The sequence below is a fragment of the Cervus elaphus genome, chromosome 20 (assembly GCF_910594005.1).
Source record: "Cervus elaphus chromosome 20, mCerEla1.1, whole genome shotgun sequence".
Classification (NCBI taxonomy): Eukaryota; Metazoa; Chordata; class Mammalia; order Artiodactyla; family Cervidae; genus Cervus; species Cervus elaphus.
Window position 1 is genome coordinate 120,830,252 of NC_057834.1, and position 13,668 is coordinate 120,843,919.

Below are 13,668 nucleotides of genomic sequence, written 5' to 3' on the forward strand. Positions count from 1 at the left end.
CAATAAGACAGCTAAACTAAAATTCAGTGCACCACATAAGACTTCCTAAGTTTTCTCATTCCTCCTTACCACTACATTACAAACTGTTATATTCTTTATCTATTGTAACATAAAAACATTAAAAATTAGAACTATTCAGAAAGCTAGTGAGGACAAGGACTGATTTAACATTTAGACAGTCATTGATAAACTTTACCAATGCTGTTTAAATGGCATAAGGGAACAGAAGCCAAACTGAAGCTTTTTAGAGACGACAAAACTGTGGCCCTACGCTCACTACTTGAGCAATGAAAGTGGTATCAAAGTCAACTCTGAATTAAGGTTTATTTCTCATTCCATTTTTTTCTCTCTACTGGTTTGAAAGTTATGTGTTTTTTTATTGTTTCAATGGTTTTACTGGAATTATAATGTGCATTCTTAATAGAGTCTAAATTCATGTTAATTTTTTTCACCCTCCCCCATAAACGCCTTACCCCTGAACTGTTCCAAGAATTTAACTGAGGAATGCTGCCTTTACTGTTCTCTCCAACTAGCTAATTAAATTTTCATGCAATTTCCTCTCAAGTAAGCTTTGGGGATGGAGGAAGGATGAGAAATGAGGGAATAAAAACGTGAAATACTAGGGCTTAACCAGAATCTGACACTTAATAATTTAAATTATGTTTCTTCAAATAAACGTCCCGTTTGCCCTCACTGTTCAAAAAATACCTGAGTGGCACTGTACCGTTTTTACAGCAATCATGTCTTCCCTTCTACTGCACTTCACGCATAATACTGCCCACTCTCCTAGCAACCAAACGCTGCTACAAGTGAGACCTCAACGCAGCGCTGAAGATGCTTCAGATCCGATCAAGTCCCCTACAAGCAATCAAGTCCCCTGCCAACATTGCTAAAATCAAAAAGAACCACGATGCTCTCCACCACAAAAAGAAATGGGCCTAGCTGTGGGTAGGAGGTTACTAGGTGAGCAAGGAGACAGCGGGGAACAAGCTTCCCAGTGTCCCACCACGGAAGTCCGAGGCGGACCGCGAGCCGCACAGCCCCAAACAATGGAGTTTTCCCGCCTCCTCGGGGCCCCGCCCCCTGCTCCAGAGCCCGCGGAGGGAAGCGAACGCAACAGCGCACGACCCCGCCCCCTAGAGGTCCCGCCCACCCCGAGCCACCAGTCCAGCCTCCTTCCTCGTGCAGGTTTTTTTTTTTTTTTTTTTTGGCGCCAAATCTCTGTTGGTTATTTTCCCGAGGTGTTTGAGAATACTACCGGAGGCGCACACCAGTTGTGTGGGGATAGCAGGGGCATGAAGGCACACCGGCGCTCCTGGGCCCCGCCCCCCCACCGATAGCCCCGGGCCGGGGGAGGAAAGAGAGGGGCAGGCAATGGAGACAGCCACCGCTGCCCCCGGCAAGATGGCGGCCGCGAAAAGCGGGGCAGGGGGCGCCAGCCGACCGGCGTTACTGATATTGAGAGAGACTCTACAAGAGGTGAGCTTCTCCAGTGTCCGAGCCTTCCCGAATAGCGACGGTTGTTCATTGGAAGGCACGTCCTCCAACCCTCCGGTGTGCCCCTCCCAGGGAGCCTCCGTCCACCACCCCCTCCCTGAGGACTGGCCAGTGCCTCAAGCTCTCCCCGGTCCGGCTTACTTGTCGGCGGAAACCAGCTCTGCGGTGATGGCGGCAGTGGCTGTGGACTCTGCGGCCATCGTTCCCCTGAGGTGGTGGGCCAACGGACGGGACACAGCCTGTGAGAAAAACAGACGGAATTCGGGACACCAGAGACTTATTCAGGGACAGAAAATGGCAGATTGGAGACCCCGCGCGGCTGGGTCCTCTTATATACCAGGGCCCTTCGCCCCGCCTATCCACTTCCGGATCCTCCCCCTCGAGTTTAAAGGGCCAGGACCCAGACCCAAACCAACCCAAGGATATCCCCCGCCCGCACCATCTGGTTCTGCCGGGTACCTTTCCTCCCTAGTCTGCCTTCCTCGAAGAAAGCAACTTTTTGCTTCTCTAGCAAGTCGCGTAAGAACTAGGATTTTGGCACTACAGCTCCTAACTGGACGTTGGCCAGCGGCTTCCAGAAAAGAAGCTAGTGCTGCTCTATATTTTTAGAGCGAGTAGCCTGGAGTCTCTTTCTAGGCCCGATACTTAGGAGGGGAACTGTGACTTTCTCTCTGTCCTCTGAGTCGTAACGGATGGACACGCAGGAGCCTAGCACGGGTATACCTGCAACGGCTAGAACTGTTATCGGTGAGAGACGCGTGGCTCTGAACCTCCGCAACAACTGACGCAAAACAGTGCTGTCCTAGGATTGGTCACCGCTTGAAACTACCGCGCTTGATTCAGAGCTCGGGGCTGTGGCGGGACGCAGCTGGCTCCTCCCTCTGGACCCGCCCCGCTTCGACTGGCCCAATCCGCTGACGCCATCCTCTTAGACCCGACCCCAGACTCCAAATCTGACTAGCTGATTACGATTTATCGAGCTTCGATTTATCTTATCGTTTCTCCACTACATGCGGGGGCACTGTGCTTAAACATCTAAAGCTATTAACTGTCTTACTTAACTTTACACCAAAGCTTACTAGTGACAACGGTGTTCTCAGCCCCATTTGGTAGAAATGGAAACCAAAGTTCAGAGAAGGTTTGACTAGCGCAGAAAGTTGCAAGACAAGTCGTTTATGGGAAGTAGTGTGCCTCGTTTCCTGCAGCTGGCTGAGTGGAAGATAACTGGCAGGCTGAAATGATTGCACTTCCTCACACCTGGAGCACCATCCATTGCCTTCCACCATGGCCTTGCGTACCGTGAGCAGAACAGTAATTTTATTTTCGTCCAGGTTCAGACATACTGCGAAAGATTCCTGGGGAGTGTTCTTATTCCAGCCTGTCAAGACTCAGGCAGTTGGGAACTTTTAGGGAAAAAGAGCCAATTCCTGTAAATGCCAATTCCTGTAGCAAACAGATTTGGGTTCTCCCTTTATAGCTGGGTGACCTGAGCCAAGTCAAGTAACCATATAAGATTAAATGTAAAATGAGGACAATATCAGTATCCACCCTTTAAGAATATTGTGAGAATTCCAGATGATGCTTCAACAATCAGCACTATGCCTGGGTCATGCTAACCATTTACTAAATGGCTACAACAGTCTGATAACACAGTGACTGGAGGATTGAGCTCCAGGGAGATCTCTCCAGAGTCCTAGCAGCCAGGAGTGAGTGAAGTAAAGTTGCTCAGTCATGTCCGACTCTTTGCACCCCATGGACTGTAGCCTACCAGGCTCCTCTGTCCCTGGAATTTTCCAGGCAAGAGTACTAGAGTGGGTTGCCATTTCCTCCTCCGGGGATCTTCCTGACCCAGGGATCGAACCCGGGTCTCCTGCATAGCAGGCAGACGCTTTACCATCTGAGCCACCAGGGAAGCAGCCAGGAGTAGGGCCTGACAAATCCAGTCCAGAAACTTGTGTGATCCACTCATTTGTTATACTAATTTTTAAAATATTTTTATTTTATTTTTAGCTGTGCAGGGTCTTCATTGCTGTGCAGGGGCTTTTCCTAGTTGTGGCCAGCAAGGGCTAATTTCTCGTTGAGGTGTTCGGGCTTCTCAATGAGGTGCCTTCTTTTGTTGCTGAGCAGGGGATCTAGGGTGTGTGGGCTTCAGTAGTTTCAACACCCAGGCTTAATTGCTCCATGCCATGTGGGATCTTCCTGGACTAGGAACCAAATCCATGTCCCCTGCATTGGCAGATGGATTCTCAACCACTGGATCACTACGGAAGTCCCTCATTATACTAATATTCACTGAACAGCTATAATTTCTCAAGGCTTTGTTCTAAGTCCTAAGGACAAAATACATGGTCTCTGCCTTTGAGGAACTCAGTCTTATAAAAAATGGATTTTAAATCCATCCACTACCTTCAGTTTTTACTACCACCACTCATCTCTTGCCTGTACTACTGCATACCTTCTGATCTCTACTTAACCCTCTCCAGAAAAATCTTTTTAAAGTGTAAGTCAGATCATGTCACTCTCCTGAAATAGCTTTCCATTGCTGTTAGAAGAAATTTTGAGCTCCTTATCATTATCTACAAGTCCTACATGATCTGGCTTCAATTCACCTTTCCAAAATTCATCTCATACTACTCCTCTTCCTTCACCTGATTTTCCTACCACACTTTCTCCCTGTTCCTTTGAATGCACAAGCCCTTTCTCATATCCAGGGGGCTTTACACTTGCTGTCTTACTACCTAAAAAGCTCTTCTACCAATACTTTGAATAACTAGCTCCTGTTCTTCCTTTGGCGAAGGCAATGGCACCCCACTCCAGTACTCTCGCCTGGGAAATCCCATGGACAGAGGAGACTGTGTTATGCAGTCCATGGGGTTGTGAAGAGTCGGACACGACTGAGCGACTTCACTTTCACTTTTCACTTTCATGCACTGGAGAAGGAAATGGCAACCAACTTCACTATTCCTGCCTGGAGAATCCCAGGGACAGGGTCCGTCTATGGGGTCACAAAGAGTCGGACGCGACTGACGTGACTTAGCAGCAGCTTTTCTTCCTTTAGGCCTCATCTCAAGTATTACTTCCCCAAAGGAACCTTCCCTAGCCACTCAATCAAAGTTAGCTTCCTAGTGTTTATTTCTTCCTTTGTACTTATCAAAATCTGAAGTTATTCATTTTTATTTTATTCTTACCACTTCTAAATATATAGGCTTCATGTGCCCTTTTCTGTCTTATTTACAGCTAAATGCCCAATGCATTTACCAGTGGTTGATGCATACTAGGTGTCCAAAATGAACTTATCAAATGAATGAATAAAATAATCATAATATAATCATAATTAGAACTGGAAAGAGTTTCACTTAAAATATATCTACTTAAAATAGAAACCAAGATTTGGAGAATTTCCTGGCAATCCAGTGGTTGACTCCATGCTTCACTGTTAAGGACCAAGGTTGGGGAAATATGATCCCAAGAGCAGCGGCAAAAAACAAAACAAGCCACAAGATTTCATAGTAATTTTAAAATTATATTTAACATGATTTAGGGAGGACTTACAGTTAAAGATGGTGTGTTGAACACATTTATACCCATTTCCTTTGAAACCTGTCTACATAGCAATAAAGAAACTTTTAATTTGTTTTTTAAAGATAGACTGGCAAGATCACAGAGAATGGGAAAGGAAGCAATAGCAACAAAATTTTTAAAGCTGGAAAAGAGATGGACAAGTAGTAACTGACCTAGCACCCAAGAAAGAATTCAGGCTTCCCTGGTGGCTCAATGATAAAGAATCCGCCTGCCAATGTGAGAGACATGGGTTCAATCCCTGGTTCAGGAAGATCCCACTTGCTGCAGCCAAGTAGGCACTGCTATTGAGCCTGTGTTCTAGAACCCTCAAGCCACAACTACTGAAACCTGAATGCCCTTGAGCTCATGCTGGGCCACAACAGAAACTACCACAAGGAGAAGTCTGTGCACCTCCACTAGAAAGTAGTCCCTGCTCATCACAATTAGGGAAAGCCCCTGCATAGCAATGAAGACCCAGCACAGCCATAGATAAATAAATAAAATCATTAAAGAGAGAGAGAGAATCCGAATGGGAAAGCCAAGAAGCAATTAGGTTGACAACAGAAAAGTCACAAAAGGCTCATGAATTGGTTGCAGCAGGTTCTTTTAAGAGTATGGGAAGAAGTACATGCGTCCGTGCTCAGTTACTCATTGTATCCAACTCTGTGACCCCATGGACTGTAGCAGACCAGGCTCTTCTGTCCATAGGATTTTCCAGGCAAGGATGCTGGAGTGAATTGCCATTTCCTCCTTTAAGGGATCTTCCTGACCCAGGGATCTAACCTGTGTCTCCCAGGGCTTTAAAAAGCAGCTTAGGCTGACAAATCGTCTTCCCCAAGGCAATGGAAAACTGGAAGTTTATTTTATGGAGAGGGTAAAACAATAAGGAGGTTGAACTAAGTGAAAGTTGAGGGTAGAAGAAGTATATAGAAAAGAAAGGGATTAAATGAATGACCACATACAAAACACTGAGACCTTGTGATAGACTCCTAGTTGTCTTCCACTATCTATTTTTCTCTCCTATAGTAGTAAATAGAACCCTGATTTTTATTAATTTATTTATACATTCATTTTAGTGCATAGCCACCAGAACAAAAACCAAAATTGTCAATGTCCCTTGGAACTAGAAGTGCTCACATGATGACATTCTGGTCAAAGGAAAGTGAACAGAAGTAACATGTGCAACTTCCATGTAGCAACATCAAAGGGAAGGGGCCTGTCTTTCCGGAAGACATGGTGGTGAACCAACTTGGACAAAGTCAAATCAGTGTGATGCACCAGGAATGACAAATTAGTAAGATGCTTGAAAGTGAAAGTGAAAGTCGCTCAGCTGTGGCCAGCTCTTTGCGACCCCAGGGACTATTTCCTAGCATCTCAGAGCCACTGTACAAGCTCTAGACTACTTACTCCAAAAATGTTATATAAGAGTAAAATAAACTTCTTAGATATATCCATCATATATCAAGCCAAGACTATAAGAACTGCCAAAGAAATAGAGATAAATCATCAATTGTAGTTGAAAATTTTTAACTCATGTCACTCAGAAACAAGTAGACAAAAAAAATAAACAGAGATAGAGAAGATACGACCAATATTATTGATATGCTCTAGTGTGTTTGTGTGTGTGCTCAGTCACTAAACATATATGGAAATCTATACTCAAAAAACAGCAAATACAGGGACTTTCCGGTGGTCCAGTACCTAAGACACCATGCTCCCAAAGCAGGGGGCCTAGGCTGGAACCTTGGTCAGAGAACTAGATCCCTCATGCTGCAACTGAAGACTCTGCATGCTACAACTAAAGGAAAAACGATACTACATGCCGCAACTAAGATCCAGCACAGCCAAAAACTAAATATTAAAAACAGCAAATGCACATTATATTCAAACATCATAGATCACTTACAAAAATGGACCATGTATTAGGCCACAAAGAAAGCCTCAGACATTCTAAAGAATCATTATCATGTAGACAATCTTCTCTATCCACAAAATTTTATTGCATTGCAAATTAACATTTATATATTGTACAAATAATATAAATAGCCCTTGTAAAACATGAAGGAGACTTCCCTGGTTGTACAATGGATAAGAATCTGCCTACTACTGCAGGGGACACAGGTTCAATCCCTGGTCTGGGAAGATTCCACATGCCTCTGAGCAACTAAGTCGTGTACCACAACTACTGAAGCCTGTGCACCACAACAAGAGAAGCCACCACAATGAGAAGCACTGCAATGAAGGGTAGCCCCCATTCACTCCAACTAGGGAAAGCCCTGGTGCAGCAATGAAGACCTAGTGCAACCAAAAATTATTTTTAAAAAGGAAAGGACATAAGAAAGACAGGGCAGGAATCAACAGAAATAAAAGATTAACATAACTAGAAACTAGTTATTTGAAAAAAATTATAAAAATAGAAAAATACAGATGGCAAATACAAAAAAAAAGGAAGTGCAGAAGAAATAAGTACAATGGAAAGATAATTATGTTAATAATAACTATTTGCTAATAAATTTGAAAACCTAATGGAGTAATCCTAAGAAAAAAGTGCCAAAACTGGCACAAGAAGAAACAGAAACTTTAAGTAGATCAATAAATAATACACGTTTGAAAATGGTAGTTGAATTACCATTTCCCTCAAATGCCCAGATGGCTTTATAGGTGAAGTTAACACATTCCATGGACAGAGGAGTGTGGTGAGCTACAGTCCATGGGATTGCAAAGAGTCGGACACAACTGAGTGACTAACACTCTCACAACATATTTTCAAGAAACATTTCCATACATAGGGGGAAAAAAGCTTTTCTAGGATTTTTTTTTTTTTTCGGCAGTGCTGGGTCTTTGTTTTTTTGCACAGGCTAGTGGGGGCTACTCTTCATTGTGGAGCACAGGCTTTAGGCGCTGAGGCTTTAGTGATTGCAGTATTCAGGCTTAGTAGTTGTGGCTCACAGGCTCTAGAGCAGGGGCTCAGTATTTGTGGAGTTTGAGCTTAGTTGCATCAAGGCATGTGAGATCTTCCCGGAGCAGGGATCAAGCCCAGGTCCCCTGCATTAGCAGTCAGATTCTTATCCACTGTGCCACCAGGGAAGTCCAGAACCCTGATTTTTATTAATAGATTTAGGGAAGACTTCCAATTAAAATGGTGGGTTGAGCACCTGCATTCATACATAGCAATGGGGGGGCACTCCACTGGCCACATGGGATCTTAGTTCCTTGACCAGGAATCAAACCTGTGCCCCCTGCAGTGGAAACACAGTCTTAATTCCCTTAAACCAGGGAATCACAGACTTAATCACTTTTTGCCAGGGAAGTCCAAAAGGTAATGTATTCTTGATTCTAAAAGTAGAAAAATATACAAAACAGAGTTGCAAGCCCCTTTCACTTATGAATGTCATTGCATATATCCTAAATAAAGTATTAGCTAACTGCACTAATCAAGACAGGGTAAATTTTGCTGTAGTAGCAAGTAACCCCAAAACTTCAATGTCTTCATTCAATAAGGTTCAGTCTTCACTCACACTATGTTTTCATCTCACGTGAGCTGGAGCCTTTGTTTGTGTCATCCTCACTCTAGGTCTCAAGCGGATGAAACAGCGACCATAAATTATACTGTAGAGTATTGCTTGTCACCGTTTCAGATGGAAAGAGAGAATATGTTGGAACGTATACTTGCTCTTAAAGCCTTCACTTGGAACCAACACATAATTTTTCTTTTTATTGGTCACCACAAGTCATTTTAATATCTCTGGAATACTAGAGCAAAGCTTTAATGCAAAAAGTGACACCCCAGATCCCCACACACAGAAGTATCATCTACCTCTGTTGTGGCAGAATTGAATGGCTCTTGACCTCATGTTCATAGCTCATGGTGATGTTTACACTGTTGTCAACACAAATTATTAAACTGTATAGTCAACTAGAAAGAAACATCCCTAGGGTTTCCCTGGTGGCTCAGTGGTAAAGAATCCACCTGCCAATGCAGGAGACATGGGTTCAATCCCTGGTCCAGGAAGATCCCACACAAGAAAGGAAAAAAAAAAAAAGAAGAAGAAAAACAAAAGAAACATCTCTGAAATTAAACAGTCTTGGTTCTCCACTGTATTGAGAACTGTTTAATTAATTCAGATAGATCCTGGATGTAGGGAAATGAAACAGAATGATATTTAAATGTAATTGAGAAGTGGATTTGATCCCTGGGTAGAGAAGAGCCCCTGGAGAAGGAAATGGCAACCCACTCCAGTATTCTTGTCTGGGAAATCCCATGGAGAGAGGAGCCTGGCAGGCTACAGTCCATGGGGCTGCAAAAGAGTCAGACACAACTTAGCAACTGAACAACAATAATAACAAAAGTGCATTAATTATCCTGAAAAAAAAAATGCTCTCCTGTACTCATTATACTAGCTTAGGCTTACTTGTCATGTTGTATAAAACAACCTATTAAAACCTTGATTAGCCAAAGGCCCAAGGGGCAGTGAAATAAAACAAAGATACATCTGTACAGGCATATTTATAGCCTCATGAATAAACAGATGTCAGAGTACAGATGATCCTCAAAGAGGAAAATCAACAGAACTTGTCATGAACATTCTAGAAGTAAACAGCTCAAACAAATAAAGAGATTTTCAGCGTTTTACTGCTTTGGACAAATGCAAGAACTCCATAGATCACATTTTCCTGGACAAATATTGTGATCTCTTTCAAATGTATGTTATTAGTCCCATTTTTCAAGTATTCTCTTTCAGTTTGCCTGACTTTGACTACAGGTTCACATTTCTTCTCCTACAGAACATCACAAAGTCTCATTTTTCCTACTTGAGTGTGAGATAGCCCAGCCCTCCTCCCTTGCAGACCACAGAGCAGTTTCTGAGAGGGGTTTAAGATTGTACTTGTGTATAAGGAATTCTGATATAAGGAACTGGAATGTGGTGGTGCTAGCCTCTGGCTGGTGAGCAACCCCTTCCTTCTAGAGTGTAGTCTTATAAAGGCAAGTCTCATTTTAAAATGAGTCTCTGGTCTTTTACTCAAAACAGTCATATAAAGAATCCTTTTTTGCAAAACTACTTAAGGACCTCATAGTTTGTTGTTGTTGACAGTTTGTTGTTGTTATTTTGAACTGTACTGAATGGTACATAGAAACTTAGTTCCCTGACAAGGCGTCAAACCCACATCCCCTACATTGGAAGTTCAGAGTCTTAACCACTGGACTACCAGGGAAGTCCCAAGGACGCCATGGTTTTCTCAAAGTCCGTCCTTAATACCTTGATAAGCCACGTATCTTCTTTTGAAGTCTAGTGTCTTAATCTTTGATTTTCTTTCCCAATTAACTGTCAGATCCTCACTTTTCTATTGCTTTGGGTATGATGTGTTAAGTTCCCAATATCACTTCATTGCTTCTTAAAGACTTTTCTTTTGCAAGCTGTGCAATTTCATTTTTCAGTGGATATAAACTGTACTGCTCAGTGATTTAGACAAAGAGGTCAATAGAGAAATGCTAACATTCAGCAGGTTGAGATGTCTGAGTCAAGAATGATTCCTAAATAGTCAGTTTACTCATGAATAATTTGATGTTATGACAACTTTCACTTCCTGATATGAGCTGAATTGTGTCCTCCTCCCTCAAATTCTTATGGTGGTGGTGGTTTAGTCACTAAGTAGGGTCGACTCTTGTGACCCCATAGACTGCAGCCCATCAGGATAATCATGGGATTATCCCGGCAAGGATACTGGAGTGGGTTGCCATTTCCTCCCCCAGGGCACCTTCCCTACCCAGGGATCGAACCCCCATCTCCTGCGCTGCAGGCCACCTCCTACATTGCAGGTGGATTCTTTACCTCTGAGCCACCTGGGAAGCCCCTGTGCTTAAGTACTAACCCTTAATACCTCAGAATGTGACTGTACGCGGAGACAGGGTCTTCAGTTATAATGAGATCATTATGATGGGCCCTAATTCAGTAGACTGCCTTATAAGGAATTTGGGCACAGGGAATTTCTGGCAGTCCAGTGGTTAGGACCCTACCTCTTCACTGCGGGGGCCTGGGTTCAATCCCTGGTAGGGGAAGAGAGATTTCACAAAGCATGCAGCATGGCCAAAAAATTAAACAAAAAAAGAAATTTGGACACAGATATGTACAGAAGACAGACAATATAAAGTCACAGGGAGATGTCCATCTACAAGCCAAGGAGAGAGGCCTAGAACAACCCTTCTCTTACACCGGAGGGAACCTATCCTGCTTTGATCTCAGACTTCTAAATTTCCAAAACTGTAAGAAAACAAATTTCTGTTGTTTAAATCACCCATTATGTGGTACTGTCATGGCAGTCCCAGCAAACTAATACACTTCAAACTCACACTATCTCCTAACTGTGGAAACTTGGATCATGAAAGGGTATAAGTAGGCTATGGAATCATACAGCAAGCCACCTGGGGAAAGTGAGATCAGGAAAATGTTCCAGAGAAGTGACAGCTAAATGGAATGTTTAGTAATAGATGTTCACCCAACAGTGGGGTAACAGGTTCCAGGTAGAAAGGACTGGAGATGAAAGACTAACTTCTCAGGTTGCTAGACGTAAACTATTACATTTAGAATGGATGTATCCATTGACTGTCTTAATGTATCCATGGACTGTCACTCACCAGGCTCCTCTGTCCATGGAATTCTCCAGGCAAGAATCCTGGAGTAGGTAGCCATTGCCTTCTCCAGGGGCTCTTCCTGACCCAGGGATCAAACCCAGGTCTCCCACATTGCAGGCAGATGCTTTACTGTCTAAGCCACCAGGGAAGCCCCAATGTATAGCATGGGAAACTATATTCAATATTCTGTTATTAACCATGACAGAAAAGAACATAAAAAGTAAGAATGTACATGTGCATGCTAAGTCACTTCAGTCGTGTCCGACTCTTTGTGACTCTATGGACTATAGCCTGCCAAGCTCCTCTGTCTGTGGGATTTTCCAGGCAAGAATACTGAAGTGGGTTGCTATGCCCTCCTCCAGGGGAATCTTCCCAACCCAGGGACTGAACCCAAGTCTCTTTTTTGTCTCCTGCATTGGCAGGCAGGTTCTTTACAACTGGTGTCACCTGGGAAGCCCTAAGAATGTACATATGTATTTCACAGTCACTTTGCAGTACTGCAGAGATTGACACAACATTGTAAATCAACTATTGTTCAGTCGCTAAGCCATGTCCAACTCTGCGACCCCACAGATTGCAGTATGTCAGGCTTCCCTGTCCTTCGCTATACCCTGAAGTTTGCTCAAACTCATGTCCATTGAGTCAGTGATGCCATTCAACCACTGCATCCTCTATTGCCCCCTTCTCCTCTTGCCCTCAATCTTTCCCAGCATCAGGGTCTTTTCCAATGAGTCAGCTCTTCACATCAGGTGGTCAAAATTTTGGAGCTTCAGTCTCAGCACTCGTCCTTCCAATGAATATTCAGGGTTGATTTCCTTTAGGATTGACTGGTTTGGATCTCCTTCCAGTCCAAGGGACTCTCAAGTCTCTAGCACCACAGTTTGAAAGCATCAATTCTTCAGTGCTCAGCCTTCTTTATGGTCCAACTCTCATATCCATACATGACTACTGGAAAAACCATAGCTTTGACTACACTATTAATAAAATAAAAAAAGACTAACTTGCAACATGCCTTCCTCCAACCACTTTTTATCCTACTAATCCAGTTTCCCCACTGCTCTAGTGCTGCTATTTCTTCTTTTTTTTTTTTTGATAGATTAAAAAGTGGATATATTTAGAGAGAAACACACTCCACAGAGCATGGGCCATCTCAGAAGGCAAGAGCAGCTGTGCTGTATTTCTAAGATACAAATCATGCCATGTTATTCCTGCTCAAAACTCTTCCATAGCTTCCTGCTGCATTCAGGATTAAAGAACCTAAGATCTTAACCCAGTCTCCTAGGCTTCCCAGCATCAGGTCCCTATCTTATTCCAGCATTGTCTCATGCCATTCCATACCCCCACTACCCCCACCTCGTTTCCAGTTTGTCACAGAAGACTTCTTTAGGTTTTTCCAACAGCTTCTTCCAGTTACAAAGTTTTCCCCCAAAGCTATCCAATTTGCCTGGAACACTATTACCACTCTCACCTCTTTTAACAAATTATTTCCTACTCATCCTTCAGATCTTAGCCAATTAAATCAGTAGGCTTCTTGCTCTGTGCTTTTTCACAGCACTTCTACCAACTGTAATTAAACTAATTATGCAATTACTTAGTCCGTTTCAAGTAAGCTGCAGGGACCTGTGTCTTAGTTATAGCTATATCCCCAGGGCCTAGCATTTGTGTCTAACCCATATAAGGACTCCATTAATATCTTCTGAATGAAGAGCAATGGTTCAACTAGCAAACTAAAATGAGTTTTATGTGCTTGGAGTTTAGAGGGTTTTTCCAAAAACCCTCCTAAAATCTTAGTTGTCTCTGGTGGGACCATAAATTATATAAGATAGAAACTTAGGTACAATGACAAGTTTTGGTGCTGACTCTGCCTCCTTCAGGTAGCCTATGCACATTGACTATAGTGTCTGAGAGAAAAAGCCTCTGTCCTGATTCTCCAAGCTGGAACTCCCAAACTTCAGAATGTAAGTTTTTTTGGCTCTTCA

General features: G+C 43.2%; 1 protein-coding gene and 1 non-coding gene across 3 annotated transcripts in view; both read right to left on the minus strand.

The window, feature by feature from the left end:
• The window catches only part of LOC122678117 (nuclear autoantigenic sperm protein), a 29,519-nt gene extending 27,703 nt beyond the window's left edge, over positions 1-1,816 (minus strand). The window contains exon 1 of one of the 2 annotated variants that reach the window (XM_043878636.1): positions 1,639-1,816. In XM_043878636.1, the coding sequence (XP_043734571.1) occupies positions 1,639-1,697 (59 nt within the window). In that variant the 5' untranslated portion in view covers positions 1,698-1,816. The remainder of the gene's footprint in view (positions 1-1,638) is intronic. The other variant, XM_043878637.1, reaches the window with a different exon arrangement.
• Positions 1,817-3,336: 1,520 nt separating this feature from the next.
• TRNAS-GCU lies at positions 3,337-3,409 on the minus strand. The gene has a single exon. It is a non-coding gene; the product is annotated as a tRNA-Ser (tRNA).
• Between the last annotated feature and the right edge of the window lie 10,259 nt (positions 3,410-13,668).